Source organism: Cebidichthys violaceus, unplaced genomic scaffold (assembly GCF_023349555.1).
Source record: "Cebidichthys violaceus isolate CVI_PGR_0920_01 unplaced genomic scaffold, fCebVio1.0.p SCAF_10, whole genome shotgun sequence".
Lineage (NCBI taxonomy): Eukaryota > Metazoa > Chordata > Actinopteri > Perciformes > Stichaeidae > Cebidichthys > Cebidichthys violaceus.
Window position 1 is genome coordinate 3,707,268 of NW_027176263.1, and position 20,190 is coordinate 3,727,457.

Consider the following 20,190-nt stretch of genomic DNA (forward strand, 5'->3'; position numbering starts at 1 on the left):
TTGAGCTATAGTCTTAACTACTCTGTTGGGTAGTCACTAAATATTTCCCTGGCTGTATATTTGAGTCTATTATTTGCTTTATAATAAAAGTTAGTTCTAATTCACTAGGTATCTAAATAAAAAATATTGTACACACAACTTTTCTGGCCTTACAGAAATTCAATCAATTTAGACGTTACGAGTCAACCCACTGGTAAAAAATATCGAAGATATTCCATATAAAAAAGAAGTGATGTTGTTGAATAACATAACATGTTTGACAGTTCCAGATAAGTCAATCACAAATGTGAATTCAGTTTTCTTAGTAACAAAGGTGATATATTATTTTTATTGAATGAAAGAAAGAAAGACAAAAAAAAACATTTAGTCATTTCTTAATTTTTAATTCAGTGCCTTACAGCATCCATATTTAAATTTTCAAAAGCAGAACATTTAGAACACACATTCAACCAGTAACATTTTCATGGTAGGAGCATATGTTTGTTCTGTTTAGCAAATAAAACACAATAAAGCCACTGCAAGGCCTCTTTTCCAGGATCCACCCTGTGTGCTTAGACTTAAGCTGGAGTCTTGAACAGCTGACACTCAGTCTCGAAGTCACAGCCTTGAAGCAGCTCCCTGTAGTGATCTCTGACGTCTTGATAGAGCGGCATGGAGCTCTGCTGGTTAGTCAAACCGGGGAAGGTCACGGGCTTCTCGTTGAGCAGCGGTTGCAGTCTCAAGTCGCCTCCTCCGCAGTCGTATAGCGCCAGGACTAAGTTAGCTGCATAGGGCATCATGTGGCTGGTGCGGAAGGAGCGCTGGGCCTGTGTGGCAAAGTTTTTGGAAGTCAGGGCATCGCTGTCCTTGAAGAAGCCCAGGAGGGTGAGCAGTGGCAGGAGGGTGTCTGCATGGCCGACCTGGACCGTCACAGCCTCAGTCACCTGTTGCCCTGACCTGGCAAACACCACATGGGGTTCAGAATTTAACATGACTTATTTCATAGAATTAAGTGTAAATAAAACTCAAGAGAACACAAAAACACTTGCTACGAAGCAGAACAATATGCAGTATGCACCAAGAAATGTCTGGGTTGTTAGACAAGTGTTTGTATCACAGTTATTTGTCCTGCTATATCTGCGTATACCTCCATCATTTGAAACTGAAGGATAGAACACAGACTAGTCTAAGGGTACTTAACATTTCACAACAACAAAACAACCAAAATTAGGGGACAAGCATAAAAAACTGTGATATTTCATCTATTCCACTGAAGGTTTTCACCAAAGTCTTGAACAAGTATAACCCACAGTTGTACGGACTGTGCAGGTCATTTAAAGCTCACTTACTGGCTCTCGTTGGCTGCCTCGTTCAGTCGGTTAAACACATCATGGAAGAGAATGCAGCTCGACTTCCTGTTAATGTCGTAACCATAGCCTCTTGTCCAGAATTCCCTCAGGTCACTTGCATAATCCACGACCTGTTGATGCAGATAGTTCACATGTAGCCTGCGTGTGGGTGGCCTTTACACAAAGAAGAATTTCCCAAAATAGCCATTTTTGTGCGTTCTGTGAGATAACATTTCTCTGCGTGAGTGTTAGGTCAGCTTCTAACACAAGACACAAAACACAATTTGTAATACATATAATGCTAAAGGGTTTCTCAGTGAATGAATGATGTGGCTTAACAGAGAAGGCATGCATTGTGACTTTTCTTTTTGATTGTATACTTCTTAGAAAGAAGCAATAGTATATCTAAATTACTTGTCGAATGGTTTTCTTTTATTTATTTTTCATTTAAAAGGGACTATGTACAGTTAAAAACATTAATCTTCCCATGTAATGAACCGATTCTAAGCAAATTAGCATCTGTAGTCCTGTCGAGGGTGCTGTGTACCTCCGACCTAGATTAGACTGGCTGTTTGTTTGTTTTTGGGTTTGCTCCGATAGTCGGTTTATTTTCTGTGCCCCTGGTTGACCTATAAGTGCTCCTCTGGTCGGCTTAAAGTGCCCGTCTGATCAGCTGAAGTGCATCACTGCCACTTTGTTTTGAACCTAGACATATCCCTTACACGAGCCTATGTGTTTCTTTTTTTTTCCTCTGTAAAGTCAGGAGACTTTGTTGTGATTTGAACAGTATTTGCTTATGTAGGAAAACATCCTATTCTATGCGAAGAAGAGCTCTATAAATACATTGTGGTAGTCAAATAGCAGCCTACATAACTTTGCTGCCAAAGTTCCAGAGTATACATTTTTGAAACATTGGGCTGTTTCAGCAGTGTCTAATACACATTTTGACACATCACAGAAGAAAAGACGCAAATAATAAATTGATGATGGCTGAATTCCTTTTAACTGCTTCAGTTTCACAGTCCTGGTATTGTTTATGATGGCTCACTGTCACACTGGCATGTCTCACTGTCACACTGGCATGTCTCATTGGGACACTTTAATAGATCAGAGCCATTGTTAATGTCATTAGTAACACCTGTGCTTTTACGACTACGACAAAAGCCTGTGAAAAAGGCCTATTGTGCCGGAGAACATCCCAGTTGTTCTCTCTGTTATAAATGACTCAATAATAAATGAACTTGAAACAAACCATTTGCTGTTGCTGCATTAAATCTATGCAGTTGACCATTAATTGCTCCTACCTTTGCATCATCCTCATCGAAGAGTTGACACCATGGGGAGTTCACTGCCTTAATTGCAAATTCATAAGCACACAGGTAAAACGCCGCCTCAGTCATATCTGCAGGAGAGAGGTCGGCAACAACTGTTTAGCGGTTAAAGAACGCAGGGAATGCAGTCATATAAAGATCTGTGATAAGCGGCATCCTCTCAAAACAGGCTAAACAAGAAAGAAGTGCACTACAAGAACAGTACAGTTGATCAGAAAGTATTTGTCTTAATCTTAAAAATGAAGCACTTATAGGCACTTAATTATTGCACCTTCACTTTACCAGAATACTAAATCAAGCTCAGGACAAGGCTCTCTACCACCTGAGGCAGAGGCCTCAACACTTCTAAATTAGCTTATGATAAATGCTAAATATGTTAAGACACACATCAACAGCGTAAAAAGGCAGTGCTTCTGCTGATATGACCATCTGTGATGTCATTGTAGGGGACCCTGAGCCGGTCTGCGATCTTCTCCGTGACCCTCCTCATCTCTGGTCCCTGCCTGAACTGGTCCACCTCTGACAGAGCTGTTGGGTTCTTATCAACTTCCTGCACAAACCTGGTGCACCGGTCAAAAAACCTCATGAGAGCATCGTTCACTGCATGGTCAAACTCCTTATCTGGGTAGAGAGAAGGTAACAGGTTACATTGAGAATGTATCTAAGTTGTAGATCATCATATATTTTAGGTGGTTTTACCTGTAATAGCCCACAGCTCTGTCAGTCCTGCCTTGAAGGACAGTGTGCTGTTGACACACCTGTGCTTTGAGCTGGTTATGAACTTGATGAATCCACCTCTGAGCTTCTCCTCTGAAATCAGTGAGGGGAACAGCTTTGACAGCCTGACGGCCAGATGCTTGTGATCGTTCACACCTTTCTGGACGAGTCGGCCGTCCATGTCCTCCGTGTACCACATCGTCCACTGGGTCTGGATTCCACGCAGCCAGCTCTCTTCACCCGAAGCGTTGTGTAGGACGATGTCGTAGAGCTTCTGCATCTTCTTGACGTTTTTGCTCGTCGGGTACCTCGTGCCGTGTCTTATGATGGCGGTCAGGTGAATTTCGCGACATTGTGCTGATGGAGGCTGCAGCATGGACCTGTTCACAGCGAGTATGTCCTCTCTGAGATACGGGTTCACTTCCTCGTACCTCCCTTTCGTGTTGAAATATTTATAGATCGCTGGTGTATCCGGATTTTCCTCAGGATTCACATAGTTAAGTAAACAGCAGGAGAAGATGAGGAAACCAGAGACAGTGAATTTCCAAAGAAAGGTCAGCATGATGCACATAAGAATTGGTTTGAAAAGCAGCTGTCCCCAAAACCTTCTGTGTGACGGCGTCAAAAATGGGACTGAGCAGAGTCCAGTCCACTTTGTTTACCCCAATTTCCTCACAGCATATGCTAAAGTGAAAACACATTCTTACACAACAGCCATTGATTGATAACCTCAAAAGAAAAATTAAAAAAGTGAAATGAAAAATACATCAGACGTCTTGTCAGATTATCAAGGTATCTTGTGTTTCCAGTTCCTTCCTATGTAAATGTTTCCCTGTTTGCATTATAAAATTGCAACTTTCAGAAAAATCCTGTTGTTTATAATGATTTAATATATTACAGTGTCACTCTTGATTTATAGGGAGACAGTGTTGTTGTTGTTGTTTTTCTATTCTCTTACTACAACTTCATAGTTTGACAACCTTCTCATGTAACACTTACGATCACAGCTACTTTAGTGTCACTTCATCCACTTTCAGATCAGAGTTGCACATTAACCACAAAGCTTGCAGTCTAACAACTCATCAAGAGGCAGTGTGGATATCTGAGCGAAATCTGTCCTTATGCACAACATGGTGCAGTGTTGTGAAGGTTCATGGACTTCCGTTTTGTTATTAATTTCCCCATCCACATTAGATTATTGATGAGTCACTATGGCGCTTATTTGTCTTCTCACTTGTCTGTCAGTTAAATTTCAACCACTAGATCCTATTTGGTAGAAATCTAATCTAATAGCATTACACTTTAGTCTACGATTAATTGTTGCTTTTCCAGCCTTACACTTTGTATTTAACTCCAATAACCAATTGGTAAAAAGTAAAATGTATTATAATTTCAATACTTAAACCCTATGGCACTTCAGTTATATCTATCAGCATGTATTACACATGTATACGTGCTATAAAATGTCAAACTGACATTTTGAAACGGATACAGCAGGACCTCGAAAGTGCAAGACCCTTCATTTGTAGATTTTTACATAACTTATATTTAAATTCTTGCAATGACTGAAAATTAACGACTCTTAGTTAAATGCCAACTGGAAATTTTAAATATATTTAATTGCAATATGCAACTGTTAAACATGGTACTGACATATATAATAACCCTAACCCCATAACAATTAAGGCTTGTTTTTCTTGTTAACAATTTGTCAATAATTACTGATTGTTTAACCAGTATCCCATCCAATTTTACTAGTTATTATGATTCATTAATTACTACTCAAGTATCTATTATTTTGTATTCCAATTTTCAGTTTTGGTCTGCACAGGAAAATCCGACAAGATCCCTTTCAGTGGCCTAGTCCATTCTAAACTTAAACAACTAACAGGATCTAAAAGGAAAGTGGGAGCCGGCACTGGGAACCAAGTACTGGGATGAAAAAAAGCCTTCTGTGATAGCTGTAGTAGGAAAATTATGTGACCTTTGACAATTTGCATTTTGCAGAAGTTCAGTTAGGAGACAATGCAGGCATAGTTTCATTTGAAAAGCTGGTTTCAAACTGGATACAATTTATACTGTATTGTTTTAATATAAGTAATGACCTGTGCTTGGTTTTAAGGAGTTGTATGACCTGTCAAGGTCTATAACATACATTCCTGTTTTTTTATGCTGGAGAAAATGATGTACTGTACTGGTCTAAATAGCAGTCGGGCAACCGTGTTTTACACATCAAAAAGGTTACAAGTTAAACAGATTATGTCCTCAAAGATGGATTAAAAGTTATCCATTGTTGATCCATGATTGAATCACTTATTAGTTATTAAGGCTGAAGAGGATGTAAAGCTACCTATAGAAGCAATGAATGCTCTATCAGACTAAATACAAATTCAGTGGTTATTCAAGATATGCTGACTCAATTATCCTGTCTTATCAAGCATTATAAGCTGATCAGTGGTATTAAAAGCAATTTAACAATTTAATTATGTTGAAGATTTGGTCATATGTGTTATTGTTTTACAAGAGCCAATTGTCCATATTAATGATTTGAAGCATATAATTATTCAAAACTAACAATATTAATTATTGCAGGAAAAAACTTTTTTTTTTGTAATATTATGATATCGCTGCCCGACCCATTGCATGACCCATTTTTCCCCTTATTTCTCCTGCACTTTGGTAAAGCCCTCACAATAAAACATACAGTGTAGTATCCTGATCTAATGAACTAAATCGTAGAATAATCTGAACCTGCTTCTGAATTCAGAATGCTCATCCCTCCATTTTTGTATTATCCGAATAGAGAAAATATATTTTCAAAGCATAAATTATATCACAATACAGTGTGTGTGTGTGTGCTCAGTCCTTCACCAACAGATGGCTTCAGATGAGTGAGTGGGTAGGGTTCGCGCTCTTCCAACGCTGCATTTTCTTCGTAGATCTTACTGTTGCTGCATTCAAATGCGCTTCCTATGCTACAACTTCAGAGCTCGCATGTCTAAATATGTCTTTTTTGCGCTTTCTTTACCCAAATAAAGACAAAGACAAATTTTATGACATGTGTTGTTCATAGTGGTGTTATTGTGTTTGTGTTGTTCCGACCCATCCCACCGTATGCCAACTTTTGTCACACGGGCACTTAAGCACCGCGCCATATTTCTGATGGTACTTGAAGGCAGCACCGGTGACGGTATGAATAAGGGAACTCCCAGCTTTTCGAGTCCCAAACCGCCTCCCCATGAAAACACCGGATAAAACCACAGAGTATACGGCACAGTGCGGCGAAGAAAACCACTACGATTTAAAGAGAAGTCCTTAAACATTTCGACGGCAAGGTAATTTACACTACACACATGTTACTACTCTTTAGTCGACAGCAGACCTAGATATCCGCTGAGCCCTGAGGGAGAGAGAGAGAGAGGTAGGTGAGTTAACACTGTGGTTCGTGGTAAGGTAAGTGTTAGTTAACGCGTTATGCTGCATCACAAACTCGGTACCGTTGTGTTGTATAATGTCACTAAACCGCGCTCGGTGTGCGCTATTCGACAGACGGTCTATTCCTGACTAAATGTAACGCTAGCTAACGTTAACTAATGCTGCTCGCTGGCCTTGTGTTGAAACATTGTATCAGAATCCCGTCTCCCGTTATCGTTAATCCAGATCCAACGTGATGAACACAAGAAGCTATGGCCACTTCGCGCTGTGTTGATTTTTAAATAATTTTTTTTACCGGATCGAAATGTGTTGGTTAATATGTAGGTGACAAATACACATATATATTTAAAAAAACAGCCTTGTGATCCACAATCATGTACGTTAGCTAACCTATGAATACAAGAGCCCGGCTGTGTTTTAGCTGACGAGCTAACTTGGCTAAGCTCAAACACTGAAGACGCCAGCTTGTCTATTTTTAGGAGGTCAAACTAAGCTTGCTGAGCCACACGTTACAGTGGTACAGACCCCAGTGTGAATGGAGTGAATCTGTGTTTTCAGCATGTTGAGGAGCCACCTGTGTCAGCCATGATGTTGATGTTAACACTATCCCACAGCTGTGCCTACTAACGTTACAATGAATCGACTGATATATTCTCAGCTGCTGTGTCTCTGTGCACGTTAACCTGGAGTATTAATGGTAGTCACACGTGTGTGTGCGTGGTCATCATTTGAGATTTTTTTTACTCGTGTCACGTTATTCGCTGAAGAAAAGGGCGGAACGGGTGACCTGTTTTTTTTGCACGGTTTACCACAAAGTCTCGTGAACACGTCCATTGCTCCTACAGACATGTTTTTGAACAGTTGTGTCGTTGGGGAAAAGACACCACTACTATGTATGACTGCTAACCCGAGATCCACTAAGGCACGCGCAGTAAGAGTGCCTGGACAGACAAACCATGGACTGAAATAAACAGAGAGATGTCTGTGTAGCGAAACTGGTGAGAAAGCAACTTTTCACAGACATAAACAGTATGACTGCAGTGAGTGTCAACGGGGCAAAATGTAAGAGTGAGTCAATGGGGGTTATTGTCACCAATGCATCCAGCCCAGTTGCTGAGGAAGCCTCCCTGCCAAAGCTAAGGCATGTCAGACTATCAACAAGTGGAAACAAAGAGTTTTCTGTTGGCAAAGCTATGAATCAGCCTCGGAAAAACTGTCTAAGCTGATGACCAAACATATTGGCCAACATTAGCTTAGGTCACCAACTTCCTCTGGAAAAAGTGCTTTAATGTTACTCATGTCTTTAGAGAATAGGCATTACTATTTTGTCAGTATGTGTTTTTCATAAAGTCTCCTTTTTTTTTTTTTTTTAGTTTGGATCTGATCAATGTGCTTTTTTTTTGTAATTCTGGATTCATAGGCTGCAGATTAATAAATGACATCAGAGGGAGTTTTCATTATTATGACTGAAAACCGCAAAGCTTTACTGGATATGACTGAATTAGTCAGAGCTTCAGATATAAACCTCCATAGCTAACTAGTATTAGCATCCCTCTTAGTGATGTTTGCATTTATCAGCTACCTATGTTAGTGTCAGCTTGAGTCTAATAACTCACCATCAACTTACTAAGTTTAAATTAATATTAGGAGACAAATTGTTAACAATGGATACCAAAATGAGATTCTCAATTCAAAACATTACAATAGAACGGAGAATCTGTTGATCTGCTCGGCAGTTTAAAGCTACATCAATGCATATACTGTGTGTGTGTGTGTGTGTGTGTGTGTGTGTGTCTATATATATATATATATATATATATATATATATATATATATATATATATATATATATATATAAATAAATAAATAAATAAATAATCTATATCACTAGAGAGAGCACCAGCATTAACATTATCTTAATAAAGCCCCATTTCTAGGTATAAAACTACGTGAAATATGTGCCACAGCTGTATCCCTCTTCATCCAAAAATAGTTTTCATGCAGTGACAATAAAGAAGGTTAACATTCAGTGGCCACTTTATTCGGTATAATCTTATGCTATCTAACACAACATCAGTGCCATAACGGCTATCTTTATAAAGTTTATAATGTTCCATTTCTGGTGACATTGTTTTCAATTATATGTTTATTATGAGGTCACAGTTGAATGTGTTGTTGTTGTTGTTGTACTGGACTACATTGTATTAAAAGATGGGCTATTAGATAGAACACCTCAGTATAATGTAGAACTGTACAACATTGTCACTAACTATGACCTAAAAGCTCAAACATGTAATAGAATTAACACCTCAACAATCATTTTGTTGTGTCATCTATCTGTTTGTTTTTTACAAAACCCCATCAGATACATAGGAGGAAGTACTGTGTGGGACATTTTAATTTTTCTTTTTTTAAACAATTACAAATTTGCAAATGTGTCTGCTTCACTTGAGCCTCTGCTCAAACCACAGCGAGGGTATAATACTATTAGCTGATGGCCTCTGCCTGTTTGTTATTCCACTGAATGGTACTACAGTGTGAGTGCTGGGACAATAGCCATTGATCATTTGATTTCCATCATAGGTTTGCCTCCAGAGAAACTGCATGTAATGGGTTCAATCTTGTTTGTGCCATAATTAGAAACACATGAAGTTGTACCGCTCCTCACATGATGTCCCAGTTTCCTGTGGCCTAAAACTGCTTTTTTGGAAATCTAGGCTAGTAGAACTTCCATGTAGCCTATTTTGTGTGTTTCAGAAAATAAATCATCTCAAAAGTATGAGGTGAAATTTTGATTATACTTGCAGGACAGAAGGGCAGCGTTTAGGTGGTCTAATGTCCTCTGACTTTGCTCTGCTTTGTTTGAACACACGAAGGAGCCAAACAGACTTTAAATAAATTCGGAGTAGTTTGACAATTGTAAAGGATGTGTATTCAATATTACACTTGTTGATCCAGGTATACATGACCAATGCATGCGGATAAGGCAAGGGTGTCGAGTGGCAGCATCAGTCAGGAATGTTAAGTAGTGCAAGCTGCCCCTCTCTGTTTTGTGCTATTGTCTAGCCTGCTTACACCTGCGCCGGGTATCCCCCTGTCTTGACTTGTTTCATATGTCCTCCTGCATTCCTCTTATGTTAATCAAGTTTCTCACGGTGTTTGGTGTAAATATTGGGACACCAGTGTGTGACTATCTCATCAGTGAACACCCAGGAAGCTGTAGACCTGTTCCTGCCCTCATTTCTTCATGTTGTGGCCTCTTTTTGAAGGCAAAATGCAACATGATGCTATATTGAGAATAGCTGGTATGACTTTGGCCAATGGCAGGCCAGTGTCAGTTTGTGCTCACAACTGTTCAAAAGTGTGCATGTGAAAGAGACACTAATTATGAAGCAGGGCCAAAAGAGTCCCATGAGAGATGGTTTGTTCACTATCCTTTACTGGCTCCACAGAAACGTGGAGCTCCACCCACCTCAATTACCCTTTTAGGGTAGAAAAACATCCCAATGCTAATGCACAGTCGAATGATCTTGTTCCAATGGAACCGAGAAATCTTGGTTAAAACTCGGTTTGCTTTGTGATCAATTGCTCTTGAATTACAACATATCAGTCATATAAAAAAAAATCTCAACACACAGACTAGCAAAGAGCCGCCTTCTCTGTGATTTGTTTACGTAGCCAGACCGCGCACACGTATGTAAGTGTATGCGAGTGCACATATGTGTTTTCCATTGGCAAGCTAAGAGGCGCACTGCACCGAGGTCATGCAGCGGTTACCTCTGATAACACAGTCCTGATAAAGCCCACCCTCCGTAAACACCGCTAGCTCCATCAGCACCGTTGTCCTTGTTTTCACTGTTCATAGCTGTTAGCACTGTTAGCTTCTAGCTGCCCGCTCACCCACCACCACGTGGAGGCAATCCCTCAATCTGCTCTGAATGTAGCACCTTTAATTTAGCCCTTGTTGCTGGGTTCAAGGGATTTTTTTAAAAACAATTTGATAAAGGAGCACAATTATTTTGTTTCAGCCAAACAAAAATGCAGTTAGAAAATTGCGTCTCTCTGCTCAAACATGCAAAGTCTTCAGCTGTCAGTCTGGTTGACAGACCTTTAAGTTGATCTATGAAAAGGTGGGCTAAATGCTGTGCTGCACACTAATTACTCCCTGTTGACAGTAAGTCCCTTCAGTGCTATTCTAGATATCTTTTCTGATGTGTCTGCACCACATGGAGTTTAGTGTTGGTGCTCTGGGCTTGTGAGGGCCTCACAGCCTAATCAGTGACTCATAAAGCCACAGGTGGTTTTTCTCATTAGCAGATGTCACCGGTACACTGGTTGTTGTACCCATTGAGCTCAGCTCCCACAGGACTTCTCCAAAGAGCGTCTATGCTTCACGGCCTGTCTCATCCTAACGCTTGGCTAACGGCTTGCTCTGTTAATTAACCAACTGATAGGACATCATATTGTTCTGTGATAGCAGGGTTGCTATATTCTTTATGATAAACCACATTTCAAAGGTTTATTTGGCATTGTGGACGCTTTCATATCCGAGTTTTCCTTGTAGTGACAGATCAGCATTGTGGTTTTCGATTTAGAGATGAATAATGACTGAAATTGCAAAATATTATTACATTGAACAACAGTAAGAAAGATGATACCACACATTCAAAATGTAGTTTAATATGTGTACAAACAATACAGGCAATACAATGAAATGAGTTATGATCCCAGTTCAGCGACACTTGAATGTGTCCACACTGGAAATCCATTTTTATTTTTTTTAAACTGTCTTTAGTTTTCAGCCTCCCACTGCAACTGAAGTCTAGTTTTCTGACAAAATTAGAAGGGCATATTGCTAGGCAGTAGTGGGAGGGTGTTATGTAATGCATGTTTTGAGCTTCTGGTGTCAGCTGTTATGGCGAACAGATTGATTATTCCCTGACACAAATAAATATCAGACATTGTCGCCTGCGGCCCTACTTCACAATAACTGTACTAAGTCAAGGTCGTCATCAGACCTCTGTGTTAAATTTCTCATTTTCGTACTTTGTTTTTTTTGCCCTGAATAGCTTGTGTGACTGTTGAGACCTCCCTTATTAACAACTTCATAAAAGACTGATCTGAAATTTCTTGGAAATGGAATGATTTTTTATATATTTGATACAGGTTTATGTACATGCTATCTCAAGAAGCTCCTCCAGGAGCTGTTTCATGCTTGTTGTATTTATGGCAACATGCCAGATATTTGATTACTTGCTGATGGTCATTGTTTCCTGAGCTGAAGAGTAATCTGTTGCTCAAGGAAGCTGTCGGGTACAGACATTATTTCTTGACTGGACAACTAAGGCTAGTAGCAAAGTGTAGGCATAGTTTAAAAGACGTAAAATTGATGCCTGTGCTGATTCTAATTTACTTTTTAAAGGGAAAAAAACTTTTAAATGTTGAGGGATCCAAGGCTATGTTGATTTCTTCAATCTGCAGTTTGCTTGTATACACACAACATCATCAGAATCAGAATCAGAACCGTTTATTGCCATGGTATGTTGAACATACAAGGAATTTGACATGACGGGAGGTGCATAACAATTAACAATCAACAACAATCAACACAGTGCAAAGTATATAAACATGTTCAAATTTACAGAGAAATATAAAATAAAGTGCACAAACGAACAGATAACAGGACTATAAACAAGTGAGATAAAAGTGTCAAGTGTATTTAAATAAGAACCTAGAAGTGATGTGCAGGGGAGTGACCGGTAGGACAATTGTCCTGGGGATGACAGAGTCAGTGGGGGACCCGGGCTCTGTTAATGAGCCCGACTGCAACTGGGAAGAAACTGTTCATGTGTCATGAGGTCTTGGTCCTGAAGGACCTCAGCGGGCATGAACAGTTTCTGTCCAGGGTGAGAGGGGTCGGCTACAATCTTTCTTGCTCGCTTCAGGGTCCTTGAGGCAAACAAGTCTTGGAGGGACCTGGATTGCAGCCAATCAGCAGAGCGAATGATGCGCTGCAGCCTGCCCTTGTCCTTGGCTGTGGCTGCATCATACCAGACCGTGATGGAGGAGCAGAGGATGGATTCAATGATGGCAGTGTAGAAGTGCACCATCATTGTCTTTGGCAGGTTGAATTTCTTCAGCTGCCTTAGGAAGTACATCCTCTGCTGAGCCTTCTTGGTGATGGAGCTGGTGTTAAGCTCCCACTTGAGGTCCTGAGTTATGATGGAGCCCAGGAAGCAGAAAGACTCCACCGCGTCAATGGGGGAGTCGCACAGGGTGATAGGGGCAGGTGGGGCTGCATTCTTCCAGAAATCCACAACCATCTCCACTGTCTTTTGAGCGTTGAGCTCTAAGTTGTTCAGCTCTAAGTTGTTCAGACTGCACCAGGTCACCAGATGGTCAGTCTGAGTACAATGAGGGTGGTGTCATCCGCAAACTTCAGGAGCTTGACGGACTGGTGACTGGAGGTGCAGCTGTTTGTATACAGGGAGAAGAGCAGAGGGGAAAGAACGCAGCCTTGGGGGGGAACCGGTGCTGATGGTCTGGGAGGCTGAGACGTGCTTTCCCAGCTTCACGTGGTGCTTCCTGTCAGACAGGAAGTCTGTGATCCACTTGCAGGTGGAGTCGGGCACGTGCAGCTGGGAGAGCTGCAGTTCATAATCATACAGTTGATACAATCATGTGACGTGATGGTTTTGATTATATTTATTACCTGCAGTAAGCTAGTTAGTATCAAGCAGAGCAGATAATAATATCTAAGTACTTGTAAGTGGAAAGACAAGTTTATGATTATTTTTCAAATACTTTTCTTTCATTGCTTGAGATGTGCTGTTTCATTTTTTTTATTTATTTTTTTGGTCAAAACCGTGGCACAAAAAACTATCTGTATGGTGAGTAAGTGGTGATGTTTTTTGTGTGTGTGATTTTGGGAGAGTTGACCCTTTAATCTCTAAAATGCTGCACATTCCAAGCATGTTATTCATCTCCTTGGTGTACACTGAAGCCAAACACTGCTTCATTTAGCCTCTCCTTCCCCAATAGTTCAAAGAAGATCTGCTATGCATGTCCTGCTGCTCGCTGAGCACCCGAGAAGTTTACAGCGCATTACCAAAGTTGCTGAATGAATGATTTCAGCCACAGATTTTACAAATTAGAGTCTAGAAAATAGTTTATTAGAAATCAGAAAGCAGGAGCCACAGCCTAGTATAAAGCTTGGCGTAAGTTAATTATTTTTATTCTAATAATAGGACTGAACTACTGTGCAAGCCTGAACATACATAGTTAATATTTAACCATAACCACCTGAACCAGGCTTTCACAGTTGTGTAAATATTGGCATTGCATTGTCTACCTGTGGACCGTTTGTACACTATAGGTGTAAAGGGATACATGTGAGAGAGCGTGTTGTTCAACCATTGTCAAAAAAACAGTAAGGGGATACTTCTCTTTCAAAAACTGCATAGAAACTAAAGAAAAGGACAACACCCTCAGGGCACAACGCAGGCAGAGGACAATCATAGTATTAATATAAAAAAATATCCTCTTTGTTTGGCTTTTCTGTGACTGACATCGCTGGTTTGGTCAATGTCATATCTTCTCTGTTCAAATATTTAGTACATTTTGTGTGAAAGCATCACGCATATAGATAGATGGATCCTGGTTATTGTAGAGTTGGACGGTAGTAGTTAGTAGTCTGAATTGGGTATGATAAGCTGCTTAGAGCTACTCTCAGGAAGTTAAACTGGTTCTAATTCCCTCTGTAAGATGTATTTTATAATGCTGTGAGAACATCTCCTTCAAACAACTGTATTTATTCATGTTTCTCACCAAAACTACATTTTCCAAGATTACATATGAACAAATCATGATAACATTATAACTAACCTTGGCTCAATATGCATTTTAATAGCTGTCTAAGTGAGTTGTTCCTAATATCTTTAAGGTTGCTCCTCTGCGGCTTTTTTAAACTGACTAGCCAGCCTCCAGTCGTGGCGATCAGCTGGAAATCATCCAGCTTCGATTGGTGCATCTCTAGCTAAATGCAACATAAGCTGTCAAATTTGGGAAGTTTAATTTAAACCACGTACAGGACTGGATGTCACTTTTGTTTTTCGAGCTTCTGCACCGACACAGAAGTCGGTACTGGACTGGTGTTGGACGCTTTATGACCTGGCCCACCTTTCCACCAGCTTAAAAAATGATTGACCATACAGACACAGAGAATTGTGTACTTATTTTCTCAATTAATCGTGTCCATTAAATGATTGTAAAAAAAAAAAAAAAAAAATCTGTCTAAAAAACAATCCAAAACTCAAAAGATTCTTTTCAATTCACCGTCATCTGATCAGGATCTACTGTGGTTGACCCCGAACTCTCATATCATGTCAAACATATGTTGCTGAAACCAAACAGTGAGTGACCTGGTCAGTGTGTTTCTTATCTTTATGCTGTCAGCACGTTTTTTTTTTGTTCTGTTGTAATCACAGTTGTTTTTTTTAATCCTGATCTATTTCCGATTTGTTACACATTTCTGGATTTATGTTTCCCCGTCGTGAATTCTCTTATGCACTGCTGGTCATGTATGTGGTATGTGTTTTTCTTTTAAGATAGCTGAAATACAGTTGTCAGCTAGTCATACACCAGCGCTCTCATTAGGGTTCCTTAGTGGAAACACTGGAACAACCAGCTCAAGCACAGACACGCTTATGTTGTGAAAAGCCGTTATTCTTACCTAAGAAGCATACTGTATTCTTTAGAAGTTGATGTTAATGGGAACAGGTTGTAAGGCCAACTGTATTATAGCCTCAAGTTGATGTGTGTCTGTGTGTGTGTGTGTGTGTGTGTGTGTGTGTGTGTGTGCGCTGTATATCTGTTCTCACATCTCATTCACATTCACTCGTCTGTACTTCTGCCAATTTCGACGAAGGCCATTCTTTGCACTGGGAGATTTCAATTGTCACAAGTTGTAAGTGTTGTAGGGCCAAAAAAACTAAACAAAGAATGACGTGAACGGCAGGAAACAAATGTGCAGCAATAGATAGAGTGGGAGAGAAAGTACGATCAATAGGCGCTGGCTCCCGATCCTGCAGGCGGAGATGAGAATGAAGGAAGAGGTGGAAACTAAAAGATGGAAGGTGGCGACAGGTCAGAGAAAAAAATGTCCTCCCCTCTGAGGCCAATGGTGTTGAGCCGATGAAAGGAGAAGAGGGGATTTAGGAATACATAACATTAAGTTGTACAACACGGGTGCCTTTTTTTATTATGATGCTAAGATTCAGACCTGGCATTGGGAAAAGCTCCAGTGGTAGCACAACAGGTTTCTTTAGACAAACGGACTCTGCAGACTACATCCGGGCTGCTATTGACACAAGTAAATCTTTAGTTATTGCATGTCTTCATGAAACTTCCCTGAAAGGCCGTTCAAAGCTATTGTGAATGAGTCATATTCGTGCCTCTCTTGGTGGCCTGAAGACGGGCTACGGATGGTGTGTTTATGTTTGTGTTTGTGTTGGCATGACATATTGTCGCTCCTCGCTGGGTGGGATCTTTTCTGGTGATGTCACATGTGCGAAACCACCCGACCGCCTTCCACCAAACTTTCTGAGCCGAAAGACTTGCCCCATGAGGGAAAAGGGAAGTTGCAGTTTTGTGTTTTGAGTGTGTAATGCAATGTGTTTTTGAGTACAGCTATTTAGCTGTTTTGCAACCACCACTTTTATTTTTTTATATTATAGTTTTTTTAAAATCCGTGGTGAGATTTCTGCTTGATTTAAGGTGTGTGTGTGTGTGTGTGTGTGTGTGTGTGTGTGTGTGTGTGTGTGTGTGTGTGTGTGTGTGTGTGTGTGTGTGTGTGTGCGTGCCAGAGATGTGAAAGTAGGAGGAAGTGGTGACATGAAACACACGCAAGATCTTATTTATGCCTGTGATGTTTCAATTATGAAAATGACAAAAGAGAGCTTAGAGAAATGTTCACAGCACAGCTGGCCAATCATGGCGTGAAGTGAGTGGGATTGTCGGAAAGTTACAGAAATTGTTGGACCATCCAGCCATCAGTTGTGATTTAAGCGCACTGGTGGCTCAGAGGGGGACACACAGTCTTACCAGTGGCCTCACACTATTCCACTGATCCACAGGGTGTGGTAACATGCCACGATACGCTGCTATGGGTCAGCATAGGCATGGAGGACTGTAAGCTAACAAACATGTAAACAATGCTGGATTTATAATGCTCCAAAAAAATCTGCTTTGCAAATGTGTTATGAGTAAGGAAATGCACTCGACTCATTTGTTAGACCTCAAGGATACTCTAACACTGAATGTAAACTATCTTTTGTTTGTTTGTAAGAAAATGAATATGGCTGACCCCGAAAAGCACTGTAAATTCAACAGATTTTTGACTAACTTAACTAATCAGCGGCTGATCTGCCATCAGACCGATCTCTTTTTGTGGTGAGATAAATCAAACGCCCTCAAATTTATACTGTCATTCCTGTGAGCAGGGCTGCGATGAGTAAACGTATGACAATAGTACTCTCCCTGCTCAGTAAACACACGCCTCAGCACTTTTTCTCTGGTGTTGTCATATTTACTAAAGTTCTGAAGGGGAAACAAAAAGGCGTTCACGGTCAAAATGTTTAGGGAGTCGCTTCTATGTTTTTCTCTCATCTTGTATCAAAATTCACAACATCTTAAGGCTGAAGCGTTCGCAGAATTTCCTTTGTTTCTGCAGCCCTCAAACAATAGTGTTCTGAAGACTTGGCTCTGTTTCGCTTCTGATACAAACATTTTTCATCAAAGCCTGCTACGTGCGCATCAGGTGTTGGTTAACCTCAGCACACAAAGATTTGTCTTGGGAGAAGTATGTGTTTTCCACAACCTTGTGTTCCTGCAGGATATGTGTTTTCATACATATGTTCTCCAGATACTTGTATTATCTCCATGTCCAGATCTTTGCTTGAATAAGAATGCAATAGCATCATTCCACTACCAAAGTGGAAATTCATAATGTCGGCGATTTTAGCATAGAAATTACAAAACGTATCATATTTTAACCTTCATATCCAAGATTTCTGGGCGATTAGTTTGTTTTTCCCTTTCCCCAGTTCAGTGGAGTTATTATTTCTTCACTGAGCACGCTGTAAGCTGATTCATAGACCAAAGGTCCTCGGCACACAGCTGACTCAGTGACAGCTAATCTCTGAGCTGTCTCAATCCTATACTGTTAACGCGAGTGCTCTTTGTCTCCGTTTCTCTTTTTGTTTCCACTAAACACTGCTCTCCTTTGCACTCCTCACACTACGTTAAGGTACACAGCTGGGTTGTCACATAGCTGAGCTTGTTGCGTAAGTACTCTCCTGCTGGGCTGTTTGAATGCTTATCCATATGTTTATTTATACACGTGCTTATTTAGAATTGTGGGGGTATTTGTTCAAATCGAATCTGACGCCAGGTGTTGTCAGAGCTGTAGGCGACCCAGCTTACAGCCTCATTACTTTGGCTCTGTTCTGCTGACCCAGATGAATGGGCCTCTGAGGTGAGATGAGGTACTGATGTGTAGTTTGTTGTCCTGCCAACCGGCCCGGCCTGCCGGTGTATTTAGCTGCCGCTGGCCTTAGCTGAGCCGGCTGTGTTGCTGGCCTAACTGCTGGCTGACTGCCCTCCTATAGCAGGGGTGGGGCTGTCTCGGTGCTTCGGCGCTGACCTTCACTCTGATTTATGAGTTCCTTCTTTGCAGTCCGTTTCCCCCTCCCGTCCTCCCTCCTTCCTCGTATCCATGCAGTAGATCAGGACCTAGCCTCCGGTTGCACCTCGCACTCCCCCGAACACGAGCTGGGCCACCCTGTGTCCGCCACTGACATCACGCTCTATAAACAAACACATGATATGCAGCAGATGTGCGAGTTCATCCCCTTTTGTTAATGCTAAACCTCGGCCTGAAGCCCAGATGAGAAACTCGTAAAAACTTGATCTGGCAAAGAACTGGTAGTATTTTCTACCTGCTGTACTTACAGTTTAGACGATTAAATGGGTTAAGTAACCTGAGTTACATGCTCCGTTGACTTTGCTACGCCATCAAACTGTAGATATTAGTAAATATGTGTCTCAAATGAATGATTGATCACTGCCGCTGTGTTTTCCTTTTATCTTCACATGCATCACTTTCTCGTGCCTTCAGTTCAAACAGCACAGCAGTTCACTCTCTGTTTTATTAATAGACGGATACATATATTTATTAGTTAGCCCTTTCGGAAACTCGTGTGCCAAATGGCAAATGTCAGATACATTAACAGACAACTATAATCCCACCACTACCAACAACAACAGCTCAACAGCACAATGGACCTGTTCACCGCATCATTAAAGTGCTCTACGTATCGTATCATAAGGTCACGAGGTGCAGCGTCCTCACACACAGACGTTCAGTCTTCACTGTATTCTGATTCACAGCATTTTATTTTTCCTTCCACAGGGGTGCAGTGTGTTTGTGTGTGGGGGAGGAGCTGATGAGGTGAAGACAGCCAAAGAAGGCCACCGTGGTTCACCTGCTATCTGTCGGCCTTGATTCCCCCCCCCCCCGAGTGACCCTGCGGCCTACTTTTTCTCCACTCATCACTTCAAGAGGAGACTGGGCCTCCAGCCTGGGTGCAAGAAACACCATGTGCCAAAACCGGAGAGGACTTCCCACTGCCCCGTAGACTGCGAAACCTCTCGTGAACTTTCCCCAGTCCGAGGAGCCGTAAATTCTCCACGTTGCCCCGCCGGCCAAGATGAAGAAGGTGGCGGCATGGTCGGCAGAGGACGTCTGTGACTGGCTGAGCAAAGAGGGGATGCCGGAGTACATCGACGCCCTCCGGCAGACGGACGGCCCCGCTCTGCTCAGGCTCAACGAGGCACACTTCCAGATGCCCCCCATCTCGCTGGTGTCGTCCGACGGCGGGCAGCAGCTGTTGGAGCGACTGGAGACGCTGCGGATAGAGACTCACATTGAGGCTCACAAAAACGGCCATGCAAACGGACACGCCGGCAGGCTGCCCAACGGGACTAGCAAGCCTCAGAGGAACGGCACGATGGGGATGAAGGCCAGGATGGAGATGGTCCACATCCCCATCCCCACGGTAGAAACTATGCGCACCTCGTTCCCCGTCGAGTGGGGGAAGACGGGCATAGCGTTCTTCTACGCGGTGGTGTGCTTTGTGACCACCACGGTCGTCATTTCGGTGGTGCATGAGAGGGTACCGGCAAAGGAGCACACCCCACCGCTACCCGATAAGTTCTTCGACCTGTTTGACCGGGTGGAGTGGGCCTTCTCCATTTGTGAGATTAATGGCATGCTGCTGGTGGGACTGTGGCTGATACAGTGGATTCTACTCAAGCACAGG

The 20,190-nt window shown here is 41.7% G+C and overlaps 2 protein-coding genes across 3 annotated transcripts in view; one reads left to right on the plus strand and one right to left on the minus strand.

The window, feature by feature from the left end:
• The window catches only part of sgms1a (sphingomyelin synthase 1a), a 33,718-nt gene that overhangs the window by 8,073 nt on the left and 5,455 nt on the right, over positions 1 to 20,190 (plus strand). The window contains exons 1-2 of one of the 2 annotated variants that reach the window (XM_068721227.1): positions 6,594 to 6,711; positions 19,281 to 20,189. In XM_068721227.1, coding sequence (XP_068577328.1) covers positions 19,579 to 20,189 — 611 coding nt within the window. In that variant the 5' untranslated portion in view covers positions 6,594 to 6,711; positions 19,281 to 19,578. Of the gene's footprint in view, positions 1 to 6,593; positions 6,712 to 19,280; position 20,190 lie in introns of those variants that run through there. The other variant, XM_068721236.1, reaches the window with a different exon arrangement.
• Positions 363 to 4,011, minus strand: LOC137880101 (multiple inositol polyphosphate phosphatase 1-like). The gene is made up of 5 exons (XM_068721213.1): positions 3,359 to 4,011; positions 3,086 to 3,280; positions 2,633 to 2,730; positions 1,329 to 1,459; positions 363 to 936 (listed from the first exon to the last, which is right to left on the minus strand). Exons 1-5 carry the CDS (start codon positions 3,945 to 3,947, stop codon positions 558 to 560), a joined length of 1,392 nt encoding a protein of 463 aa, XP_068577314.1. The 5' UTR covers positions 3,948 to 4,011; the 3' UTR covers positions 363 to 557.

Bases quoted from the DNA above. Each gene is read 5' to 3' on its own strand.
- LOC137880101 (XM_068721213.1), bottom strand. From the start codon at position 3,947: ATGTGCATCATGCTGACCTTTCTTTGGAAATTCACTGTCTCTGGTTTC. The intron at 2,731-3,085 runs GTCATATCAGCA...TCTCTCCTGCAG, and splicing joins CTACAATGACATCACAGATG to ATATGACTGAGGCGGCGTTT. The intron at 937-1,328 runs GTAAGTGAGCTT...GGTGTTTGCCAG, and splicing joins GAGGCAGCCAACGAGAGCCA to GTCAGGGCAACAGGTGACTG.